The following is a 26,177-nucleotide window of genomic DNA, read 5'->3' as shown; positions in this document are numbered from 1 at the left end:
ATGAATGGGCCTTATCTTAAAGATGGCCAGGATTCCTATACATCTGACCTCAGGAAACCTCCAGGGAAGCAGGTTAATGTTTGGCCACACAGCAGCAGGTTTGGAGTTACCAACTTGTCCCCAAACTTTTCCTTTTGCCTCTCTGTCGCCTTGCTGTGCCAAGCAGGTATGCTCTGGGGGCACCCCCAGTGCCTGGACTACGGGCCCCCTTTCCAGCCCCCTTTCCACCTGGAGTTCTGCTCTGCCTATGAAACCTTTGGCTGCTGTGACCAGGATAAGGACAACAGCATTGCAGCTAAATACTGGGAGATCATGGATTACATTGATCTCCAGGGCCACGAGCTGTGTGGAGGGTATATCAAGGATATCCTGTGTCAGGTAGGGCAGAGGGTTTCAACCTGTAGTTTACACTATGTGCATTTGTTTGTGTGCACGCTCATGTGCTATAGGTTTCATTAAAAGGTGATTTCTCCCTGTCATACCTTTTTACATTTGTGATGCTGTCGGGATGTGCGGATTTGGGGGAGAGGGGACAGTGAGGGTAATGCTACTGGATAATGGTTATAGCAGTTTGCATTGGAATCAAAGTGTGGCCAGGTATCACAGGGATAGATGTCCTATAAATGCATGTAACAGCATCAGTAACAATAGTTAATAATGAATTACTATTTTTTGATAGCTGTAAGTGCTGATGAAATGAAGGAGTGTATCCTGCTGTTAGGAGGGGGACAATACTCGCCCTTTGAAACTAAGGGAGGATTAAAAAGATCGATATTTATTTTTCATTCTGCTCATAAATACAGGGTGACTTGGATGGCGGATTATACAGGACATGAAGCACAGTGTTTGCATTACCAGATCTCATGACGAATGTGTTTAGATTGTGCTCCTGCCTAGTACACTGCAAACGCTGTGGTTATTAAAGTAGAACAACATTAAGAAGCAGCCAGAAGATTCATGCAGCTGAACGATCCTGAAGCTTCAGCTGTTGCATTCCCCTGTGCTTTCTTCCCATTGCCCATCTGGTTCATGGAAGCAGACAGTTCAGTAGTAAAAGCTCTTCTTGGGTTCCTGCCTGCACAATGATTTGTGGGCAGAAAGGACCTGACTTTTTAACAGGTACTGTATGCTAATTATGCTGGTCATGATTTACTGTATGCCAACACAAAGCAGCCAAAAACCATATTTTTGCTTATCAGATAGGTATAAAATTCTTCCAGCTAATCCTTCTTAGCTCTCAAATATTATTCATGTTTATGAAATACTTCCACTTTTATAGTCTCATTGGTAGGAGTCTGGAGTCACCTTGGAGAAACCAACTTTCAGAAAAACAACATCAACATTTTATCAGTCACTTACAGCCAATAAACTAAGAAAAAAATTAATATGGCCATGGCAGAATATAATTCACACTAATGTTTAATGATTGAGCAGCCTATGAAGGATTTCCTATATTTGACGGCTAGAAAATAAGCACATACATTAATAATAACAATTAAGACTGTTGCATCTTTATACTTTGATTATAAGTCCTGATACGTGTAGCTTAGCTTGAATTCATTGTAATCATATTTCATAGCATATTATAAAAATACTGGTGTATATTTTTAAAAATAATTGTTTTAGTAACCTGAGATTCTATAATAATGACTCATCTATTAACTCTTTGATGAGAAGTGGGTAGTGACTGCTAGTTTTTAATGACTTGCTTCTTTTCCTATTGATGTTAATATCAACACACTGGGAACAGGCTAGGTTACTTCAGTCATCAGCAGCAAGGTTCTACTGCATTTTTTTTTTCAAGTGAAGTCGTAGAGCTCTTTGATCCAATAAGTAGTGAGGACAGATCATCATTACACCAAATCAAGGACATATTAATAATTAGTAATGATTGTTAAATGTTGACACATGTGATGAGTGCTTCACATCATACAAAACAGACTATGACGACAACAATACAAACAAATCCAATCATCCAACACACAAACACATGGGAAGAGGCTTCTGCTCCCCAAGGTGAAGTTTCTACAGCGATAGAAAAAACATTTGCATCACATATGCAGTGCTAAACTAGGGTCAAACTTCTAGGGGTCAAACAGGGTATAGTAGGAAAGCCTGGGCCAGGCTGGTGTGTGTGCTGGCTGCCCGTCCTGCCCCCGGCTGAGGTCCGGTTGGTGCTGCCCACTGCTGCTGGGGCTGCTGGGATGGCTGCTGCTGGTGGGGGTGGGGACCAGGGCTGCACACTTATAGCTATTGCTAGCTACACACACCCACTGTATCTATATAGTAGTATAGCTTCAGGCAGAGACGCAGTGGAAGCATGTGGCAATGCATGCATTCTCTGCTAGAATGCTAGAAATAGGCAACAAAACAGGCCTGCTTCTTTATCTGTATGGTGTGTGGTAGGTGTGGTGTTAAGAGCTATAATGCAAAAAAAAAAGCTTCCTCTTTTGCAGCAACAAACAACTTTTATTATTACAAAACCAAACCCAGGGGACATGCTACACATTCCTGAGTGCCAGATCCTGGCACCTTGTCGATATCTATTTACATATATACAGACAGAGAGTACTTCTGGTCAGTGGTTTTTTTTTTTTTTTTTTTAACAGCTGTCACTCTGTAGCAGCCCTGCATTTTTTTTTTTTTTATAATTGAAGTGAAAGCAAAAGATCAACTCATCAGCTTGCGTAAAGTGACATGACTCCATTGACATCAGTGGAGCTGCTCTGGTTTACATAGTCCAGGCCATATTTGCTAATTATTCGATTGACTGATTGAAAACATTTAGGGCTAGAAAGGCCAGATCCTCAGAGGCTGTAAAAGGGTAGCTAGTCTGAGATATGCCAGTTGAGGATCTGGTCCATACAGTCCAGGTGAAGCCCTGGTCAAGACCTGCCCTTGATGTACTTAAGAAAGAGCACTCATGGCTGCTGATGCCCCAGGAGGCAATCCCTGGTAGCACACACTAGAATGGCAGCTTCACCAGCCTTTGTGAGGATGTAATGTAAGGTTTCCCTGTTCAGCTGGCTGGTGCAGGGGAAGGTGAATAAAACCTTGTTTAGACTAGGATTGAAAGGTGTGATATTAGCATGTGCTAGCTAACGTCGCGATTGGCATGTTTTAAGACTCTGGTATCGATCAGGCACACTGCTTGTAACTTGGCATGTGCTAGGGAGAATCCTAAAGGCTCAAAAACCAGAATACAAATAAAAAGGACACAATATTTATTATTTTTGTAACCACCCTCCCCAACCCTTCAGCCAGTATCATGATTGGGGTGGGGGCTGACTCATGATTTCGGAACGAGTGGGGTTAGCAAATACTGTGAATGAGAACTGAGTGTCACAGGGGCCTGTATGTTAATAGTTAATGGAGATACTCCTTTAGCCTCTGCTTTTTGGAGCTGAAGCGTTAGAGTTCTATCCCCACTGTCTCCAGGAAGGTCTGTGTGACATGAGTGAGACAACTGTGACATGCTAAAAGGCCCCAGATTTGTCACAATTAATTTCACTGAGTTATGCTCACAACTGCAATTTGTTACACTTAGTGAGAAATCGGTCATTTGTCTTGAAGATGACAGACAAGTGACATCTGGATCTGAGATCTTCTTATTTCTTCAGTCCTATTCATTAGTAGAAATAATAATCCATTCCTTTTCCTCATCCCACACTGTCCCCTTTCTCCATAGAGGAGGGAAATGACCAGCGATTAGTGTGAAATTGCTTAATCCTGGTGGTTTTACATAGACCCTAAGGAATGCCATCACCTCAGACATTTAGCCAAAACAATGGTGGTTGTCTGCATTCCTTGCAACACAGACAATGAGTTGGAAATGTGAATAGTTTAGAAACAGCAAAGGCTACTAAGGCCAGCTGGTAGCAGCAGGTTCCCCTGCTTGCAGGCAGCTGGTGCAGCCACCAGGTGCCAGCAGCACCACAGTCACACCTGTCTCAGCCTGCCCTCCAGGAATTTGAGCTATCTCCTTCCTCCTTACTGCAGCCTCTGGAATTCTGCTCCCTGGTTGCACTCTGCTCACTTAACCATGCCTGCTGCAGCCATCTGGCTAGGTGGCCCTCCAAAATCTCCCTCCTGTTCATGCAAGGTTTTGTGGGTGGCAAATTCCAGTTTGGCATGCAGTTGTGTGTCACAAGTAGCACCCACCATGCATGGAGCAATGGCGCATGGCAGCCATCAGTGCAGGCAGTGGGGAAGTGCAGGCACAGCAGCGATCGGGGGGTTTGGGAGATGGGCGCAGATATAGCGGTCAGGCCATGAAGGGGGCGGGATGGGGGAGCCGGTGAGTGGATATTGCAATGCAGAAGATAGGTCGGAGGACTGCAATGGAGCGTGCCAAGTTGCCCGCCGCGGAGCTGGATTACGCCCCACGATTGGCCGCGACCTGGAGGGAGATGGGCGAGGATACTGATGGACACCCCACCTGGATGAGGAGACTGACGAGGGGGGACAGGAGGAGGAGGGGGAGAGGAGGGAGGAGGCGGAGGCGGCGGAGGCGGAGGCGGGGAAGGAGGAGGGTGAGAGGAGAGGAGGCGGAGGGAGGAAACCAGCAGGCAGGCAACTGGCCAGGAGGAGGGCACCAGCAGGAGTGCAGCCAGCACAGGCAGGCAGCCAGCAGGAGGAAAGGACAACGCAAGGAGCAGCTTGCAGGGTTTCTGGCTGATTTGAAGAGTGAGGAAGTTTGTGGAGAAGGCATTTATGCAGCCATCATGATGTGGAGTAGATGTTGGTGGATGTTCATGCGCGTGTATCTCAGATGTTCAATGTTCTTTTGATCAGTAGGCTCAGAGCAGCATGCAGCAATATGCCTGCGCTTCAGAGCCGCCAGGGAGAGCCGCTGTGTCACCTGTTTGTCTGGCTAGCACGGTCCGCTTGCTTTTGTTCAGCGGGAAGCTGCCCTGGCCGCACAGGTGACACCGGGAGGGTCCCGCCGGTGGCCACACCAAAGCAGCCGAGAGCCTCCCGGGCCCCTTGCACCGCAGTGCTGAGATTCTCTGCAGGATTGACTCCTAGTGAAGGTTGGGAGATGAAAGAGTGAGATATGCATGATAAAGAGAAGATCACCCCTGCAGCTGCAGCATCCCTCCCAACTCCCACCCCCCAGCAACAGAGCAGCACAGCCCCTCCCCCCCTTAATCAATCCTTCCCCACTTCTCCCTCCCCCCTCACCCCTCACTCACCATCTGTCTGTGAGTGCGTAATGGAAAAGTGTGTTAAAGTGCGTGTGGTTGTGTGAACTATCATGTCTGGATACACTAAATCTTGATACAATTGGATTGATGCTGCACCTGATACATGACCATGACTCCACTGTCTGAAGAGACTCCTGGAGCAGATTTGAGGACCAAAGCTGAAGAAGAAACTAAAGAGAAAGAAGACTGAGAAGAGACTGAGGAAGGAAAAGAGACTGAAGAGAGAGAGAGAGACTGACTGAGAGAAGAGAAGAGAAGAAAGCATGAGAAAGAGACAGCAAAGCGTAGAAACGCTGTAGCAAAAGAAGAAAAGCACAAAGCAGCTGCAAACTCTCTGTCTGAGCAAGCCAGCGAGCTCAAGGCAATCTTCAAGCAAGGCAGCACAGCCCAGGCAGGCAGCCCCTTGCCCCCCCCCCCCAGCAGCTTTCCCCACTTTCCCGCTGCCCCAATCTCTTACCTCCCCGCCTTTCCCCAGCACCACCTTCTTAACACACCCCCTGCCATCTTACCACCACCAACCTCCTCCTGCCTCATACCCACCACCCTTACTGCAACTGCCCACCCACCCCATAATCATGCAGTACAGCACTCCAGATGCAAACAATGCAAACTTGTGACTGTATTGACACATCCAACCAACAGATGTTACCTTTGTGTCACCAACCCCATGTTGTCTTTTTTTCTTTACAATAAATGTTTTTTTTCTTTTGAAAACAAATTTTTTTTTTTTACAAAAAAAACTTTACAATTTTAACATTCAAGATTATTAGCCCAGTAAAGAAAGAGCAAAGAAAAATCATTTTAGGGATAATAGAATAACAGAATAATGCAAGTAAGCAAACAGTGCAAAGCAAAATGCCAGCAATTCAAATTCAAGCAATCCTTAATCCCCAATCCCCTCCCTCAAAGCCCTGCTCTCTGGCTCCCTGCTCTTGCCTGTTCCTGCCTGGCCTCTCTCTGCCCTGCTCTCCAGCTGTCTGCCTTCTCCCTCGGTCCTCTCCTCACTGAATGTTTCAAGGTGGTGGCATTTTATTCTGAATTTGGATGCCTTCAGCAGCAATGGGAGCTTCCCATAAGCTGCTTTCCCAACCAAAAGCGGCCCTTCCAAGCCCTCAGCAACCCCAACCAGCCACACAGCAGCGCAGCCGGCTCCAGCCAAGCTCCAAGGCCCAGCTCCTCCAGGCTCTCCGCTGTCGGTGGTCCTTCAAAGCTCTGCTGTCAAGGGCAGTCAAGGGCCCCAACAGGTAACGTGGGCCTGAAGGGTTACACGTGGCCTTTCCCCTGTCTTCGATCATTGGCCCCTTCCTGTCTTCGAAAAAGCTGAACTGTTCCTCTTCCAGGCCAGGCGACTGTTCCACTGTTGCGAAACATCTGCCACTGTAACAAGCCATGCCGCCAGAATAATGAACCAGCGCCCAGCGGATGATCCACCAGAGAGAATAGAACCATTGAGATTCTTCGATTAACGTGGGGGGAATGTAGGGGGGGAATAGAATCCCACCCTCCATCTCCCCATCCACCATTAGAAGCCCAGCCACCCAAAGCCATCTCCCATGTCAGTCACGTCACCAGAGCAGTTTGCGTCACTCTTAGCAGGTTAATTGCCTTGCAGCAATGATTCCAATGGCAACATTTTCTCACTCCAAACTGGTTCCCACCCACCCCCAGCCCAGACCTTGCTTTTCCAGCTGATTTGCCAGCTTCGCCCATTTCCTTCAACCTTGTGTCCTTGCACCAGCTGTGTGGGGCGTGCAGCAGCAGCGCAGAGTCGTGAGCTCAGCACACAGTCCCATGAAAGCACCTTTTTCTCTTGCAGCCACTTTCCATCCCAGACTTCCTCCATCCCTTCCATTGTTGACGATCCCACCCCCTTGCTCCGCCCTTGCCTGGCGAAGCTGTGTGCTGAGCTGGGTGAGCATTGAGCACTTTGGCCACACTTGCGTGCATTTGATATGGAGAATCGATCTCGGTCATCCTCTCCTCGACATCGCCTCACTTTGGAGCTGGAAGGAAAGCTGCGGTTGTGCTGGCGTGTTTGACTCAGCGCAGCACTCTCCTCAGCAGCTCCTCAGCTCGCAGCACAGAAAAACAGAAAAAAACCACAAACAATGGCGCCGCAAACGCAAAAGAGGAAAGAGAGAATGCTGGGATGCACCACGGCACCCATTGGAATGGGGACGGAAGGAGACACACACCCACTCCACCTTCCTTCCCCTTCCCAAAAAGCCAAAACAGCCAAAGACGAGGTGGGGTGTGGATGCTGATAGCTGCTGCAATGCACCTCTACAGCGTGCGCTGAAAAAGCTAGTGTGGCCACACTGCAGCGCTGGTAGCTCAGTGTGGTCACACATGGCCGATGGCCCACAGCTAGCTGCACATGACCCAGCGCTGTAACTCCCAGCGCTGCAACTTGTAAGTGTAGCCATACCCTTAGTGAATGGCTGGGAAAGAATGTCCCCTGCTTAGAGGGTACGCTTTGTTCAATACCTTAAACTGTAGAAGACCTAGCACCACAGTGATAAGGAGTAGAGGCTGCAGGGAGTTCATTAAGGTTAGAGGTGCTGAGGTGGCTTCTTGCTCCAATGAGAAATGTATATCTCCCTCACATGCAAGCACATTTGGATACTGTACCAGTTGCCATAGTTATTAGCCTCCTGAATACTTCACACAGGTACAGCAGAAAGAACTCCTGAAGTTAATGGAATGACACCAGTGCAAAACCAGGGTGAGAGGAGCATCAGGATTTAACTGATTGTGTTTTTGTTTCTATAGAGCTTGCACCAACAAATATACAGGTCAAGTATTAATAGAAACATTAATTTTCTGATGGGTCCAAGACAGAAACCCAGCTGGGTGAAAGGCTAGTGGAATTGTGCGAAATTGGGTAGGTAAGTGTTAATACCCTCATTATACAGATGGGGAAACTGAGGCACAGAGCTGTGAGCACCTAAATCTTCAAACTTGGGTGCCTAATGTTAGGTACTTAACCTAAATCTTGCACATCTAAAAATTTGATTAAGGTGCAGAACTTTAGGCACACAAGTGTGAAAATGTTGACCTCAGCGATTTGTCCAAGATCACACAGAGAGTCAGTGGGGGATCCAGGAATACAACCCAAGAGTTTTAAATCTCAGTCCAAGCTAAGTTTGATCATAATTCAAGGTTATGCATTGACTTCAATGGGACTGCACACATGCTTAAAGCTAGGTATGTGCTTAAATGCTTTGTTGAATCAAGACCTTAAATATATCAATGGCAATGTTATTCCAAGATTGTTTAATTGGGACTATTAGTCTTCCTAATTACTTGCATGTTACTGACCAATTTGATTGGATGAAGGCTACTCAGTGCATCAGGGATCTGTATACACAGACATGTAATTAGTTTGTATTTATTTTCATAGGAGTGTTCCCCATATGCTGCACATCTCTACGATGCAGAAAACCCCCAGACACCTCTTAGGAACCTCCCAGGACTTTGCTTTGACTACTGCTCTGAGTTCCATTTCAATTGCCGCTCTGCTATTACACTGCTGACTAATGATAAACACATTCAAGAATGCTGTGAGAGGAACAAAACCCGCTTCTGTAACCTCCTTAACATACAGGACCAAGACTATTGCTACCCTAATGTGCTGAAAAACACAGATCTCAATCGCAACCTGGGGTCAGTAGTGGAGGACCCCAAGGGCTGCCTTCAGCTGTGCCTGACAGAGGTTGCTAATGGGCTGAGGAATCCGGTACTGATGCTCCATGCTAATGACAACACCCACCGCATGTTCGTAGCTGAACAGGTGGGGATCATCTGGGTCTACTTGCCTGATGGGAGCCGATTGGAGGAGCCCTTTCTAGATATTAAGAAAATAGTGCTGGCTAGCCCATGGATAGGGGATGAGAGGGGTTTCCTAGGGATGGCCTTTCACCCCAAGCACAAACACAACAGAAAATTTTACATCTATTATTCATACATGGACAAGAACAAAGCGGAGAAGATCCGCATCAGTGAATTCAAAGTTTTAACATCTGATGTCAACAAGGCTGATCCACGCTCAGAAAGGTAAAGCTTATTCAGAGCCATTTTGAATGTATCAATTTCTCATATGACCACATAGGAACCTGCCCAACTGCAACATCTGGATCTGAATGCTGAGCTCATGACCATTCTAAGTTGTGCACATCCAGGTGTTTGGATGGGCCCATTAAAGAGATTGCTAAACAGAGACAAAAAGAGATGTGAGTGCTCATTCAAGGTCACAGGGTGAGCCCAAAGTAGAATGGAAAATAGCACCAAATTCTCCTTCTCTAACCATTAGACACACTGCCTCCTGTCCCTGCCCTGTGAAATGTAGCAGTACAGTGGCAGCCTCAAACACACCAACTTTTCAAACTGTGAACCCTCTAGAGAATTAACTCCTGCTCTGAAATTGCTTTATAGACAATAATGTTAAATAGGCTCTGTGTTTTTATTGCTCACTGCAAAGGTATTTTACTGCAATGATAATATAAAAATCACACACACATCATAGGGCTAAAGGCACTACAGAAGTTCTTAGTGGCACCAGCTTGGTCTCACCTCTAATAAAAGTTAAACTGCTCAGAACGAGAACATCTTTTCTGGGGAGGCTGATTCTGTCCCTTTCACTCATAGAAAAGGATTTAGTAATAATTTTGTTCCTTGTGAGCGTCACAGTCATGCTGAAAGACGTATTTAAAACAAAAACCCAGTGCCCATTTCTCATAGTGAACGTTTAAAAGGCAAGAAACAGTTTTCACCCAGAATAAACTTTGAAATGTGTTGGAAGATTCATGTTTTTGAATGAGCACTGGTATTTTATTTCTGTGCCGATGGTTGGTGGTCAGGGGTGCAATTAAGGGAGAGCTGGGGGGACCCAGGGCCTGACCAGAGCTGGAAATTTGGCCCAGCCACTTTGGGATGGCCGGACCAAATCTGAGTAGCGTTGTGCCTGCTTGGGCCCCCCACCTCTGCAGTTCTTCAGCTCCTAAGGGGAAGTAGAGCAGGGAGACTGGGAACCCCCAGTGCCCAAGAGGGTGGGAGGACTGGATCTGGGCTTTTTTTTGGTGCTTCTTGGGGAACCAGAGATGCAGGAGGAGGGGATTAGCCTGTGCCCTGTTGGGGATGTTACTCTTCAGCTTGATCACCTCTCTGGGTAAGAACTCGGGACTGAGTGTAGGGTGTGGAGACCATGAAGCTGAGTTTGGGGTGGGGAGCTCAGAGCTGGGTGCAGAGGCAGTGTGGATGGGTTGGACTGGGTACAAGGGGAAAGTGTGGGGCAGAGAGCTTGGGCTGAGTGCAGGGGAGGGAAAGCACTAGGCTCCCTCCTTAGGAAAATTCTGGTTGTGCCCCAGTTGGTGATGGATTCTGTGCCACAAGGGGCACAGATGACATCACATTTTTAAGCCCCAACCAGTAACAGGTTAAAAAAGGCTAATGGTGGTAGGTCACCTGACTGAAACCATTCCATCTGGTAATGGATGAAATGGGTAGTGGCTGATAGCTGCAGAGCAGCCCAAGAGAAATAAAGCTGATGGGTCTCATTCTTATTCCCAGTGACAAGTGTCCGTATTACAGAAACCCCCAGCATGATGAGCACTCTGCTACTAATAAATAATACTAATGACGTTTTTGCATTTCTGTAATGCCTTTCCTAGAGGGAATCTAAAGTGATTTCCAAAGGAAATACGCTTCTGAAGAACCCTCTGAAGGAAGTACTATTGTCCACATTTTACAGATGGGAAAACTGAAGCACTCGTTAGTATCCTTGTTGGTAGTCTGAGCAGAGCAGTCAAGGACTGAATGGACATTGGGGACTGAAGTGTCCTTTCACTTCTAGAGGTGGCTCTTCTCTGTTAAGATGAAAGTACAATGGTGGGGGAGCGTGGGTGGGGCTTGCACGGTCACAGTCATGCTGTACATGTTCTGTGGCTCAACAGAGAACTTCAGCCCCAAGGCCTTGATATCTGGCCCATTTCCCTGAGCACTAACACACCCCTGACACCTTCATCATCAACTGCTAGAAAATGCACTCAACAAAATTAGATTTTAAAAATCCAATTGGAAATATAGATAGATACGTGTTGAACACATTTCACAGTTTATTATGGCTGAAAAGTGCCGCTGGACTGTCAAACTTTCTGGGAGCTCTGCCTTTACAGTAAGAAAAGAACAAGATCCACTAAGCTATTTGATTTTACCATTTGCTGAAAGGGCAAGATGAAATTAATGGGAACAATCAGTGCCCACCTGCTAGTTATGCACTTATCATTACCAGGCTGCCATGTGCCTTGCAGACCTAGAGTATGTCTCTACATTTGAGCTGGGAGGTGTAATTTCCAGCTCATGTAGATGTACCTGCATTAGCTCCGCTCAAGCTAGCGTCTAAAAATCAGGGCCGGCTCCAGGCACCAGCCCAGCAAGCAGGTGCTTGGGGCGACCAACGGTGAGGGGTGGCATGTCTGGGTCTTTGGTGGCAATTCGGCCGCGGGTCCCTTGGTCCCTCTCGGAGTGAAGGACCAGCCGTGGAATTTCCACCAAAGACTGAAGCGGCGGCGGTAGAGCTGCAGATCGCGATCACGGTTTTTTTTTTTTTTCTGCTTGGGGCGGCAAAAACTCTGGAGCCGGCCCTGCAAAAATAGCAATGTGTCCCCAGCAGCACAGGCAGTAGCTTGGGTTAGCCACATACCCAGGTCAGGCAGGATTGTACTCAAGATGGCTAGCCCGAGAGGCCAACTGTGCTGCCACGGAGACAATGCTACTTGTACGTCCACGCAAGGTGGGAATCACACCTCCCAGCTCAAACGTAGACATACCCATAAATGGAGGGATGTGATTAGCAAAGGACATGAAAGGTCCTTGCTTAGCCTGGAAACAGTAAGATATCTTGGAAAGATATGTTATGCAGATAAGAGGTTCCGCTTATTGTGTGGACTGAATAGTAACACATTTCTCTAACCCAACAAGACACTGAATCTTGTCCAGGGGCTACATCCATGGTTATTTCTCTTTCCTTTCTTTTTAGGAGTCTTTTGGAGCTTGAAGAACCAGCTGCAAATCATAATGGGGGGCAGCTCCTCTTTGGCCTGGATGGCTGTCTGTATCTGTTCATTGGGGATGGAGGGAAAGCTGGAGACCCTTTTGGAAAATTTGGGAATGCTCAGAACAAGTAAGCTGGAGGACAGGTTTATCCATCTCTCATGTTAGTGCAATGCATTGGCTTAGTGCATGATGAGACAGAATTTGGACTTTTAGCAAAACAAGAGAATGGACTGATACAACAAAAATGCTACTTGACTAGTCATTGCAAACCAGGATTACCCCCAATTTACAGTACATCAGGCAGTATCATCAGTGTACTTTTAGGATGAGATTTTCAAAGCCTGAAAATACAAAAGCCTAGGAGATTCAGATGTCCAAATCCTGTTGCTAATTGAAATCCGAATCCCCTAAGTGGTTTTGAAGATCTTAGTCTTAATATCTTGGAAGAACTGCATACTAGTACTGGCTACAAGGGAAATGAAGAGCAATTTTACATGACGGTTGAAAATCAGTTAAATTTATGTTGTTTCCTATTCAGCGACTGCAGACAGCATCTTGTTTTCCATGCCAAACAGCATGAGTGAGTCATTTACACTGGATGTCTATATTAGTCCAGTCCTTCTGTCCTTACAAGGGACACTCTGTGAATCCAGTTTTAATGTAAGCTATTTTTGCAGCTGAATATACCTATATAAATAACACATTGCTTCTGACAAAAACTTGAAAGTGAAGTTAGTGCCCATGGTACAGATTGATGTTTCCTGAGAATGAAGTTTTCTGCACACACCTAGAACCAGTATAGCCCATGGAGCAGCAGTGCAGGCTTCCCCCTCACTGCCCCATGACTCAGCTCTGACCTGGTGGAACCACCTTTAAGGGCTGTTTTTGCTACCATGGTCCATCCATTCTTTTGCCCCTCTACTGAGACAAGGGTGCCAATGAGAATCATTTGTGACGGTAGTTTTTGTGTTGACTGAAGAATATTGTAATGGGGCTTAATGGCTGTCGCACTGTGGCCATGTGGAACTTCACGGGGAAAGCAGAGAGAGAGACCTGATATCTCCCTTCTCCAGAAAAACACAGATCCTATGTGAGCTAAAGGAGAAACTCCATTAGCTGTGTGCAGCAGAGGGCCTATCGCACACAGCCAAGCAGTTCTGATTCCCTTCAGGAGAAGGCAGTGGTGCCTGTGTACTCCCTCCACCTCCCCCACCCACCCAATCCAGTTCATTACAGTATTTCTGAGAGCTGGTTGAAATTTTTTTTAATTTTAAATATTTTTTGATGAAAAAAGGGGAAATTTTTCATGAAAATTTTCACAATGTCCTATTTTCCCACCAACTCTGAGATTAACATTTATGAGCTTTGATTTACCTGGCAGTCTCATTAACCTATTGCTTATGCCTTGCCTTACTTTTAGGAGTACGTTACTAGGAAAAGTTTTACGGATAGATGTGAATAGAAAAAGCCCAGATGGAAAGCCATATCGCATCCCACCAGATAACCCCTTTGTCTCGGACCCCAAGGCTCTCCCTGAGGTCTATGCCTACGGGGTCAGGAATATGTGGCGCTGTGCTGTTGACAGAGGGGACCCAGTCACTCACAAGGGACGAGGGAGAATATTCTGTGGTGATGTTGGACAGAACAGGTTTGAAGAAGTTGACATCATTGTTAAAGGAGGGAACTACGGCTGGAGAGCTAAGGAGGGATTTGAATGTTATGACATAAAGCTTTGCTATAATTCCTCTTTAGGTAAGCCAATAGCTTCTTGTGGGAGCTTTGCTTGAAAGAGCACACACCATGCAGTATGTACTTAGTTAACGACTATACTGCTGCTTTTCCAGTGAACCTCTGTAATCTGAAGTCATGTACGGGAGGATGGGGAATATGTTCCGGTCTGATAAGAAAACATACAGCCCCCCAGCTTTCCAATCCAGAGGCATCAAAATACAAAACATCCCAGCATCGCAAGAATTCCCTGTTGTGCACTGCACTGCACAAATGGCAAAGGACCAGTGCCAGTGCCCATTTCAGTCAACAGAAGTCTTCTATGGAGTCCAGTGGGCACTGGATTGGGGCCTAAGTGCATTATCGGGAATAGTTGCCTTCCTCTGAAACATCAGGTAGTGGCCAGGCTTGGTGACATGATCTTGTAGCAAATCCTATGTGGGAGGCAGTGTTGCCTACTGGATAGAGCACTGGAGTGGGCCTCAGAAGACCTGGGTTTTACTCCTGGCTGACTTTGTCTTTGATAAGTCATTTCACCTTTCTCTGCATCAGTTTCCCCATCTGTAAAATGGGGCTAATGATACCACTCATCTTTGTAAAATGCTTTGATATCAACTGATGAAAAGCACAATATAAGAGCTGGGTGTAATTATGTTCCTTAAGGATTTTGTTGACAAACACTACTCTTAAGATAATAAAATAATATGTGCTGGTGATTGCCATATGGTGCCTTTACTGCTGAATATGCCAGTAGTTTTTAACAAGGTCCAGCACTGTGGCCTAAGGACCAGAAAGTTTACCATGTGCCTGTGTTAGGCTTGGCTGCTAGGCTTTAGATTTTAACTCATTACATTTTTCTATCTGTGCTGTTCAGCATACAAAGAAAACCTCAGTCATATTGAAAAAGTGAGGACAGGACTGAATGTTTTCAGGAGCAGAATGTCAGCCCCTCCCCAAAAGGGCTGGAACCACCTTTCATGGTGCCAGGCAGAAAGGGTGGCAGTAACTTACATTTCTGGTAATATTTGTGATCCAGCAGAATGATATTCAGTTGCCGTCCATGGTTAGCATTTACTGTACTGGGAGCAGTTGCAATGTATAAATCTGTTGAGCTGAGCTGCAACATCCTGCTTCCATATTTTGTCTTTTCAGTAGAAAACAACAGAATTTTTAATGTTAATCTTTGTTAAATGCTTGCTACACTTGGCCACATGTAACGTTTCATGAACTCTCTCTGCAGCATTTACCTGATGTAAAGAATATTGGTCCAGCATGATAATGTAGTTCACTGGCTGAGTCTTGTTAAGCCACATAGGAAGCTCTTTAAAGCCTCAGGGCCAAATTCTCTGCTGGTGTAAATGGATGACACCCCATTGAAATGAACCAACCTACTCCCATGTGCACTAGCCCTTTTGGCCTCCATTGCATACATCAATATTGTTGCCCAGTTGCTCTTTGATCAGCGAGTCCGTGAAAGTTATTCTGTTTTTGTGTGTGTGTTTAACAGATGACATTCTTCCGATATTTGCCTATGGCCACAGTGTGGGGAAGTCAGTCACTGGAGGATACGTGTACCGGGGATGTGAATCCCCAAACCTGAATGGCCTCTACATTTTTGGTGATTTCATGACTGGGTGAGGGAGACAACAGTTTCCATTCTTTTCTATTTCTTTTATATTTATACGGCTTCCATATCTGAGCATTCTGAAACCCTCTGGCCCACAGTCAGTGAAAGTCCTAGACAGTCAGTGAAAGTCCCAGACATTCAGCGTATTTAGATCAATGGTTTGGTTTGGTCCATTACGGAGACAGCACCTGTACAATTCTGATCTGGATCTGAACTTCACCCAAGTTAGAGCTTTCAGGATTGGGGTCTTTATTCAGGCCCATCTTACACAAAAGAAAATTAAACCCAGTTTAAGGATCAGGGTCCAACTAACCTTTTACTTCCAGTGATGCATGATTTTTGCAGGAATTAACCCTGAGAATGGAAAAATGGAATCCTACAACATAAGGTTTTATTTTTCATCCAGTCGCCTTATGGCTTTGCAGGAAGATGAGAGGGAAAATAAATGGAAGAAACAAGATATTTGTATTGGTAGCACTAAAGCCTGTGCTTTCCCTGGGCTGATCAGCTCTTACAGCAAATTCATCATCTCCTTTGCTGAAGACGAGGCAGGTAATGCATCTCCCTAACCACATTTGTATAGGAAACTAGGTTCTGTGTTTCAGGGCGAATATATGGGGTTCGGCTGCCCTTGGGAAATGTTAGTGAAGATTGACTGACTGCGCAGGGCTGATGAAATATCTCAGCATTGCAGCTGGGGTTGGCAGATGGTTCAGACAGTTCAGAAATATGCCCAGTCATGAGACCTTGTGAATTTTTCCCACCTACCCCGGACACACGTGATGCAGAACTCAAGACAGCTCATGATAGAGCTCACTACCCACTTGAAATTTGAATCTGGATCTGAACTCACTCAAAGTTGGGTGGGGTGATTGGATTCATGTTTTGATTCATGCCCATATACTGTTCACTTGTTTAAATTTAAAAATGTAGAAGTATGGGTCACTGCAATGGGATCCTCTTCACCCCAGTTCTTGCAGTCAGCTGAATCTCTACCCCATCAAGGCACCATTCTCATTCACAATGGCAACACTAGGAGACCTTGGTTTGAAGAGAGAGAGCAAAAACAATTCCTTTTTCTGTATCTGGTAGGAATGTCTCAAAGCTTGGTCAAGGATTTAAAATGTCATCATGGCTATAACAAAAGTGAAATTACTAACAGATCCAGGTCATGCCTTTGGGGCTTCCTGAGTACAAAGAGCTCTCCAATGCATAATGCAAAATTGATCTCAAAGCTTTGGATAGCAGCCAGCTGTACTCTGGCAGAGTTTGGAAGAAGAGGAAGCCCTCTGATAATATCTTATGGTTCAGCAGAATATGGATATCATCCTGTGCTTGTAATGGAAAAGATCCTGGATGATCTCAGACCGGGGAATAGTAGTTTCTTACGCATTTGGCTACCATTTCTAGAAAATGAAAAATAAGGCAGAAGACACAGAGAGACCTAGGGAATACAGAAATGTTGCTTTAGTGTAAAACACTGGCAGGCTTTAGCCTCTGTTCTAGTAATAAGTGGCAGGGATGAATGTTAAACTCCGGTATCAACTCGTCCTCTAAAAATTGTCAGTGCTGTAATGTAATTTGAACCTACAACAATAGTTTCTCCTGGTATTTGCTCAAACTACAATAACCTCCCTAGATATTATACTGATGGCTAATGAAAAGAGATGTATTCTAGGGATGGTAGTAATTTCTCCAAATATGAACCTGAGCAGCCCAGTATCAAGAGACTTTTGTACTAAATGATTAGCCATTCTAGAGCCTGTTTGATTTTTTTTTTGGTAGTTTATAAGTCAGCTAAATATTTTGTTTTTGTGTGTGTGTTTCCTCTATTTATAATTGCAGGCTGCCCTGGATAAAAACAAGCCTTTTAGAAAGTACACTCATAAGATATACCCAATAAAATAATTTTTTGGAGTGTCCTCCACAGGGGGACACAATAGCCCCGATGCTGCATTGTGATTGGCACAGGACTGCTATGCCTGCATGAAGCCCCACTGAAATCAGTGGGTCTGTGTATGGGCATTGCAATCTGCCCACATGGATCACGCTGTGAGACCATGGCCCAAGCTGTGAAGAAGGATTTTGAATGAAACAAATAGGATTGTGTCTTCCTTTCCAATTATGTGATATAATGGAGGGGCAAGGGAAGGGGGAAATGGCAGTGCACCAAATCTGCAATAATTCTCTGCATTTGCATCTGAAACAGCTTATTTTCTTTTTCTCTCTCTCTCTCTGTTTGTTTAGGGGAGCTTTATTTTATGGCTACTTCTTATCCCAGTGCCTATGCACCCCATGGATCTATCTACAAATTTGTTGATCCTGCAAGGTTAGCATTAAGATCTGGTTTTCTCTTGCATGCTGCTTTATAATCAACACAAATTATCTAGTTGGCTCAATAGATGTGGAATGTATATCAATAATCTACCCATCTACATTTTGATCTCAGTTACCCTATTGTAAATCTTGAGCAACTCCACTGGCTTGAGTGAAGTTAATTCTAGAATTAGACTGACATTTGTATTCATTTATATTACTTCAGACTTAGGCTGATACAACTGAGAATAGAATCAGGCCCAAAATCTGTTAAAAGTTTGGGGACAATAAGGTTAAAAACTGTTCACTTTTTTACAAGTCAAAGATACAACACAAACTTGCTTTAATAGTACAAAGTAATAATCAGTACCCTTGAGGTTCACGACAGAGACAGCCTTTTACCGTCTATATGTCAGCCAAGGACCCTGTAAAATAGACAACATTAATTTTGTAATGCCAAAAAGGCCGTTCACCAAAATTTTTCTTTCTTACTCAACATAACTTTAACCCGGCTGCCATGTTCTTCTCATCACAATCCCCAGGTTAGTGATGTAAAAGTTACCCCTACAAAGGGGTTAGTGACCTATGAAGTATTAAAACCTGGTAAATGGCTGGTGATACATGACATGAGGGGGATTAGATGGGGATTGGTAATGGGTTACAGTGCTTTTACCTCTAGGCCACTACTTCAAATCCAACCTGCATAAGGCTACTCATGGAGTTACTGTCTCACAAGTGGCTTATGTGAAATTAATTAGTGTTCTTCAAGAAATTCCTCAGGGCCCTAGTTTTTGTTCACATCACAGCTGATGCAGACTGGCCCCTTTGTTGTCTGTCAGCCTCAGCAAACAGGCCAAGAACTGAATGGGCCATGCACACAAAAATGCCCTTTCACCATGCAAGGTGGTCTTTCCAGAATACAGCTGAGGCATATTGTGTGGGGAGCTTGCATCGCCACGCCTCCTGCTGCATCAGTTCTGTGCCTAAAGGATTTGAGTGTTTAGCATTGTCTTGCCAACATTGTTCACTATTTCATAGTGTCCTGGAGCCCGGGTGGTGGGTAAACGCCTGCTTTGGGGAGGCTAGCCCTGCCCCTTCTGCCCAAGGCCCTGCCCCCCACAACCTGGAGCCCACAAGTCCTGGGCCAGCCCCAGCACTGGGCCGAACTGCTAGCCCCCACCCCTGAAGGCCCTCCCCTGCCTCAGCTGCTGGCCCCAACCACCAGCGCCAGGCCGTTGGCCCCCTGAGCACCAGGCTGACCCAGTGCTGGGTTGGCCCCCTTGAGCACCAGCCCCTCCCACCCTGACGGCCCTCCCCAGGACGAGCTGCTGGCTGCTAGTGCTGAGCCGCTGGCTCCCCAGGCTCCAGCCCCTCCCTGCCCCTGAAAGCCCCGCCAGTCCCAGAGCGCCCGGCTGAGCCTCCTCACTCTGCTGGCCGCTGGCTCGCCCCGCCCTGAGGAGGAGGGATGCAGCAAGTAGCAGCGACCTGGGGGCAGAGTGGAGGAGGTGGGGGGGGGTCTCGGGGAAGGGGCGGGGCCACCGCAGCTCAGGTGTCTGGTGGCAGATCAGTGGCAGTACCAGGGAAGGCTAAGCCTATTATACCCGCCGCCCATGTCCTGGAATTGAAGGCAAGAAGGGACCATTTAGATCATCTAGTCCAGAGGTGCTCCAACTCTTTTTGCTGGGCTCCCGTTTGAAAATATTTCAGGCTGTAACGACCCCCTCTCAAAAAAGTGACGACCCGCGCCTCATAGCATAGCACTCTTTCTTCTGCGCTGCTGCTGGCAGTGGCGCTGCCTTCAGAGCAGGGCTCTCTGGCCGCAACCCCCCTGCAATAGCCTTGCGACCTCCTTTTGGGTTGGGACCCTCAGTTTGAGAAATACTAATCTAGTCTGACCCCCTACATATCACAGGCCATTAAATTTCACCCAAATTCCCCTATGTTGAGCCCAAGTACTTCAGTTAAAGCATGTTAGTCATGAGGAGACTGAACTGTTGTGTGCCACAGGCAGAGAACAGGAGAGACCCAGGTGCCACCAATGCCTGACTGATGAGGTGAACTATGTCCAGGCAAATCATGCCCCATACTGCAGAGAAAGGTGAAAAAAAACAATTAAACTAATTTAAATTGAAAACAGATTAAAAATGCTTTGTAATCTCTGTTCTCCCATGAATTCCAGTATTATGAACTGAGGTTAATAGGGTTTAGCAGGGTCAGCTATGAATCAGTTCTCCAGGGTAGGTCTATTAGGCTACATTTTGATAATCTTAGGAGGCTGTTCAAAAGCAGTGATATGCTGGCACTTTCCTGAATTGTTGCCATCTATGACTTGGCAAATGTTCTGTAGGGATTTCTTCTGGATTTGCACACAAGGAAAGCTGGCTTACAGGACTCCACTGCATGTGTTCTGAGGTGTTCGTAACTCTGAGGTTCTACTGTATGAATGGAGAAACCCAGCTTTACATTTTCCAGAAGCCTTAAGAGAGTTTCCAAGTAGCCAGCTTCCTGCAAGCGGTCAAGGAGGCAGCTCACTAATGAACAGCATTACTCCACAGGAGGGCTTGCTCTGCAAGTTTTCTTGAAATGAACCAATTTTCTTTGAGTTTCAGAAGCTTCTCCCCTCACCCCATCACCTGCCTTCTAGAGCATGACTGTATGTATAATCTTTCCCTTGGTCCTTTGCATGGGTGGTGAACCGCTGGCTGGGGGAGGCTAGCCCTCAGCCCTGCTCCTTCCACCTGAGGCCCCACCCCTTCTGCACATACATCCTGCTGGAGCCCAGAGGCCTCCCCCCACTGCAGCTGATGGCCCCAAGCCTGAGGCTAGCTCCCCAGAGCGCTGGGAGGGCGGGGGGTGGCGTGGGCCCAGCCTCCCCAGCTCCAGAGCACCGGGACGGTGGGCGGCGTGGCCCCAGCCCCAGGAGGGCAGGTGGCACGGCCTGAGTTGGGGCCACCCCACAGGGAGACACGAGCTGCGGCTAGTGGGAAGCAGGGGGAGGGGAGCCTGGGGGCAGAGTGGGCAGCAGGGGTGGCTCCAGGCCCCAGCACGCCAAGCATGTGCTTGGGGTGGCATGCCGCGGGGGGGCGTTCTACCAGTCGCCGGGAGGGCGGCAGGCGGCTCCGATGGACCTCCCGCAGGCGTGCCCGCGGAGGGTCCGCTGGTCCCGCGGCTTCAGTGGAGCCACGGGACCAGTGGACTCTCCGCAGGCACGCCTGCGGGAGGTCCACCGAAGCCGTGGGACCAGTGGACTCTCCGCAGGCACGCCTGCGGGAGGTCCACCGAAGCCATGGGACCAGTGGACCCTCTGCAAGCATGCCTGCGGGAGGTCCACCGAAGCCGTGGGACCAGTGGACCCTCCGCAAGCACGCCTGCGGGAGGTCCACCGAAGCCGTGGGACCAGTGGACCCTCCGCAAGCATGCCTGCGGGAGGTCCACCGAAGCCGTGGGACCAGTGGACCCTCCGCAAGCACGCCTGCGGGAGGTCCACCGAAGCCGTGGGACCAGTGGACCCTCCGCAAGCACGCCTGCAGGAGGTCCACCGGAGCCGCGGGACCAACGACCGGTAGAGCGCCCCCCGCGGCATGCCGCCGTGCTTGGGGTGGCGAAATGTTTAGAGCCGCCCCTGGTGGGCAGGGCCACGCCTGGCTGTTTGGGGAGGCACAGCCTCTCCTAGCCTATGATACCCATCGCCCATGGTCCTTTAGAGATTTTTTTTTATTTTCTGCACCTCATCTGGGTTCCCTGATAACTAGGTCTCATTGCTCATCTGTTCAGCTTTGGTCTTGTCTGTTTGATTAAGCATCTAACTTTAGTAAGGGCCTGCTTTTCAGGAGTGCTCAGAATCCACAATTCCAGTGAAAGCTGAGATTGCTCAGCACCTCAGAAAATCAGGGCCTTAGGGCTTCACACACTCTGGCATCTCAACAGCGAGTGAGTTGGGTAGCAGTCTAGCTCTCTCAGTTGTGTCACAATCACAGCTCTTCCATCCTGATTTTTCTTTCATTGCAATTTAACGGAGTTTTGTTTTATTCTACTTTTCTCTGTTGAAGGTGGCCAGAGGTGAGGAGCTTGGCACATTGGTGATATTATAGAGCGAGGTAGCTAGCAAATAACAGAGAATTTTATGTAGCACCTTTCATAATCGTATCACCAAAATATTCCTCCACAATAATAAAACTTGGGTATTTTTCAGTGAGAAAAGGCACACTTTTTTGTGAAAGCATTCCTAATTTTTGACCCTCTCTGATTGCAAATGGTCTGGTTTCTCCTGAGGGCACATGACCTAACAGGGTGGATTGATGTGTGATCTCTGTCTGTCTGAAAAAGTAAACTTCCTGATCATTTCCTAGATAGTCACGTGCCTTGTTATCTTTTAAATCTGGTTTCCAGGAGAGCTCCACCTGGGAAATGTAAACACAAGCCTATTCCAGTGAAAACAAAGAGTAAGCGTATCCCATTTGCTCCTCTAGCAAGTAAGTACTTAGGTTTTCATTTTATTGTGTGGCACAACTGTATACAATCTCAAAGGTTGACATTTAAGCATTCGTTAAAGCCAAAGTACTATGCAACAACTGTTAATGTCGTACAATAAGTATGTTAACTCATGTTTCTGTTACATATTAAATACAGGCAAGTCTCATCTTACGCGGGGGTTCCGTTCCGCGGTTAGCGCGTAAAGCGAAAACCGCGTATAATGAAACACTCATGGAGTTGAATGGCAGGCGGAATCGCCCGCACTATAGATGCAGTTTTTATATTGTTATTTTTATTTCCCTGTTTTTGCCGACCGCGCAAAGCTGAATTCGTGCATGTTAAACGCGCCTAAGATGCGACTTGCCTATATCCTGCTTCTACTTAGTCTCCTCAGAGGACTTTGGAAGTGGCGAAAGTTAGTGTTTTGTCTTCACAACAGCAACAGAGTGAGTAGAAAACATGTGAGGACAGATGGTGTTGTGGTTAAGGCACTAGACTGGGTCTATCTGGGGACCTGAGTGCAATTTTGGGCTCTGTCACAGACTCCCCATGTAGCCAAAGTCACTGTGGACTACATTCACAAAGCTATTTAGGCGCTTACCCCCCAGGGGACTTAGGTACCTACGTCCAGTTTTTTGGCACCACTGTGATTCACAAGACTCCTGCTTGGCTGCTGCCAAACCCAGTAGGTGCCTAAACTCACTCGGTGGCTAGGTTTTTGTTGTAAAAGTTTCCTGAGCGCCTCAGTTTCTGTCTCTGAGCATGCACACTGCTGACTCCCTCTAGGCATTCAAATGTCTATGTCCCACCTAGGCCCCCGAGTGATTCATGAGCTGGAGAAGACAGGCGCTCCTAACCCTAAATTGCTTCAGGTTCCTAATCTGGTAGACATGCTCATGGGCCACCTAATTCCACACAAAACACCCAGGGACGGGGAGAGGAGGAGGTCCACTTCCCTCATAATTTTTAGCCCACTGGTTAGTGCACTGACCTTTAATGTGTGAGACGCCTGGTTCACTTCTCATGTGAGTGGCCTAACCACTCCCTCAGTCTCTCCTGTTGAAGCTTTTCCACTGCGGAACTCCTTTTCCACCTCATGTGGAGTGGGGGACTTGAACTGGGGGTCTCCCACAGCCCAGACAATTACCCTAACCACTGGGCTAAAACATATGCACTCACTGGGCTAAAACTTATGCATTCACAACACCTAACTCTCTTTGTGACTCTAAACCTTAATCTCTCTGCACTTCAGTTTCCCCATCTGTAAAACTGGGATAATAATACTCCAGTTCCCCTGTCGTGCATATTTAGATTGTGATGTCTATGACTCAGGGATTGCCTCCCATTATCTAGGTTGAACAGTACCCAGCACCATGACGCCCCACTGGGGCTTGTAGATGCTACTGTAATATAAATAATTAATACTAATGATAATAACGTCAACAAACTGGAGCTGCCAAAGAGAAACTTTATCTACTCTTTCTTTAAAATCTGCTTGCAAATTCCATCTTACACTTTATGCATTTTGGCCTTTTTCTAAACAAATGTTCCATCATCATTTTTTATTCTAAGAGAAAACAAACTTATTCTTAGCAACCCTACAAGAAGCAGCCAGGGTTCATATTTAATGGGAGAAGCGGATTCAAAATGAGAAAAGTGAGGCTGTGTTCAAGCATCACAGTTTTTAATCTCTTTTGAAAGGCAAATATGTTTCTTGTCTGCCTGCCTGCTTGTCAGTCTGTTAAAGCTCTTTTTCAGGGATATGTCTGAGTTAGTCTTTTGCCTTAAACCAGGAATGCTGAAGCATTTTAATTATTTTTCACAGAGACTGTCCTTGAATTGCTTAATGAACCCCCAACAACCAAGCCTCCCAACACATCTTCCATCTCCACAGGAGCCACCCCAACAACTTCTTCCAAAAAAGCCAAGAAGCCAGCTTTCCCAAAAAGCTCCACCAAGCTGTCAGCAGTGAAGCCAACTGTTTCTGGCAAGAAGAGGCAGGCCAAAGGATCCAAGACTAAACTGGGTCCAGCAGACGAGAAGACAAAGGCTCCAAAGGTATCCAAAGCATCACGTGTGACATCTTTGCCAGACAGGAAAGGTTCCCAGCTAACCAGAGCCAAGAAGAAACTTCTCCCCAAGAAAACAGCGGCAGCTAAGGAGAAAAAACAGAAGAAAAAAGGGGTCAGATCAAGGAGCTCCCTCTGAACACAAGAGAACTCCCAATGGGCCAAAAAGAAAGCAAGCGATTGAGAAAAAGACGACCAGTTTGCATTGTGGACTGGAGTTTTCCAACACAGACCTTATTAGAAGAATCAGACCTGTGTGCAGTTTTTATGCCCATAACATGTTCATAAAATTATGTGGGGGAAAATTCAGTCTTGGTGAATGCGTACTACTTCCTATATGTCCTATTATAACTTTAACTGCAGCAAGGTTTTCCTCGACTCATAAGTTTCACATTCTTTGCAAATCTTGCTTTGAAGGCCATTTCCTGACATTAGCAGTTATACAAAGCCTCCACTGACTTCAGTGACAGTCCCACAGGTGCAATGAGGGTAGGATTTGGTTTTCAGGCATTTGGATTTTTAACCTTCTTCAAGGAGTGCTGCCTGAATAAGTATTGCAAGATTAGGCAGCAGGTATCTATCGGTGGGCTTAACTGGTTATGAGGGGGTTCATATTTTAATCACAGTATATGGAATAAATACATTGAAGTTGGCTAATTTTTTTGGTCAGTATTTTATCATCCTTTGCCACTGAATTTCTTATCTGTCAAAATATATTTTTTAAAAGAATCACCTTCTATTAAACAGTCCAAAAGAAAATCTGAATGGGTGTTTATTTTAGGCAGCTGTTTTAAATCACCAGAGGAGCAGTCTACTTAGACATATTTGTTATTATGTGCCTAATTTTCAAAGTTGCTGAGTACCTGCAGCTCCCATTGATTTCAAGGGAGGCTGGAGTTGCTCAGCACATCTGAAAGTCAGGCCAGCTGTGGCTTTGGCAATTTACACTCCCCAAATCACATAAACGGGGCCAAATCCTGACCCCTTTCACCAGATGCAGGATACAGATGCAGCAGAATTGGTTCAGTTCTAAGGCATGGGATTTAGGCAGCCAAAGCAGGGGTCTGGACCACCTGTGCATAATGGACCCATGCTCTGGTGTACAAGGGGATTAGGTGGTAAACCAAGGGTGCAGTGGAAACAGTCCCAGTTGATCTGTGAGTGAGAGGAGCCGAAGTGTTCATGGCAGTCCTTGAGGCTGTAGTAATGACAACAGAGGGACAATACTGCTCCTCTATGGCCAGTGAGAGGGATTCCCCCTCTCCACTGTCAGTGAGTCTGTTCCCTAGATCTCCCCTGCACATAGTTTGGTTACTGCTGGTAATCTGAGGTTGGATATTGTTCCTTATGCAAAACGTCATGCAATGAGATAATTGAAAGTTGGGTGCTGTAGAAGCAGCAGCTGTTTTCTATAAACAGAAAGAACCATGAAAAATCTCATAAAAACGTAGACTCATTAAAAACGCCATGAACAAAAGTATCTAGCTGATTTCATGAAGTGGGCCCAGGGTTTGGTAATCCGAAGCTAGTTACTGACTTCACTGTGGTGGTGGCAGGGCTGGTGCAACCATTAAGGCAAACTAGGTGGCTGCCTAGGGCGCCTAGTGGTTGGGGGGTGCCTAAAAGCCTGCTCAGGTGAGGAGGTGGAGTGGAGGTGAGCTGGGGTGGGGGAGGGCCGCCCGCAGTAATGGGAAGGGGGGTGCA

General features: G+C 46.6%; 1 protein-coding gene and 1 long non-coding RNA gene across 2 annotated transcripts; one reads left to right on the top strand and one right to left on the bottom strand.

Annotated features, from left to right (window-relative positions):
• On the top strand, positions 1-25,124 carry HHIPL2 (HHIP like 2). The gene is made up of 9 exons (XM_039528573.1): positions 1-378; positions 8,611-9,263; positions 12,244-12,387; positions 13,681-14,012; positions 15,496-15,622; positions 16,022-16,167; positions 17,863-17,944; positions 22,321-22,403; positions 24,230-25,124. Exons 1-9 carry the CDS (start codon positions 1-3, stop codon positions 24,610-24,612), a joined length of 2,328 nt encoding a protein of 775 aa, XP_039384507.1. The 3' UTR covers positions 24,613-25,124.
• Positions 22,118-26,054, bottom strand: LOC120400168. Its single transcript, XR_005595575.1, has 2 exons — positions 26,011-26,054; positions 22,118-24,559 (listed from the first exon to the last, which is right to left on the bottom strand). It is a non-coding gene; the product is annotated as an uncharacterized LOC120400168 (long non-coding RNA).
• Positions 26,055-26,177: the final 123 nt, after the last annotated feature.

Source organism: Mauremys reevesii, linkage group 3, assembly GCF_016161935.1.
Source record: "Mauremys reevesii isolate NIE-2019 linkage group 3, ASM1616193v1, whole genome shotgun sequence".
Classification (NCBI taxonomy): Eukaryota; Metazoa; Chordata; order Testudines; family Geoemydidae; genus Mauremys; species Mauremys reevesii.
This window is presented reverse-complemented; position numbering and strand designations above follow the sequence as displayed.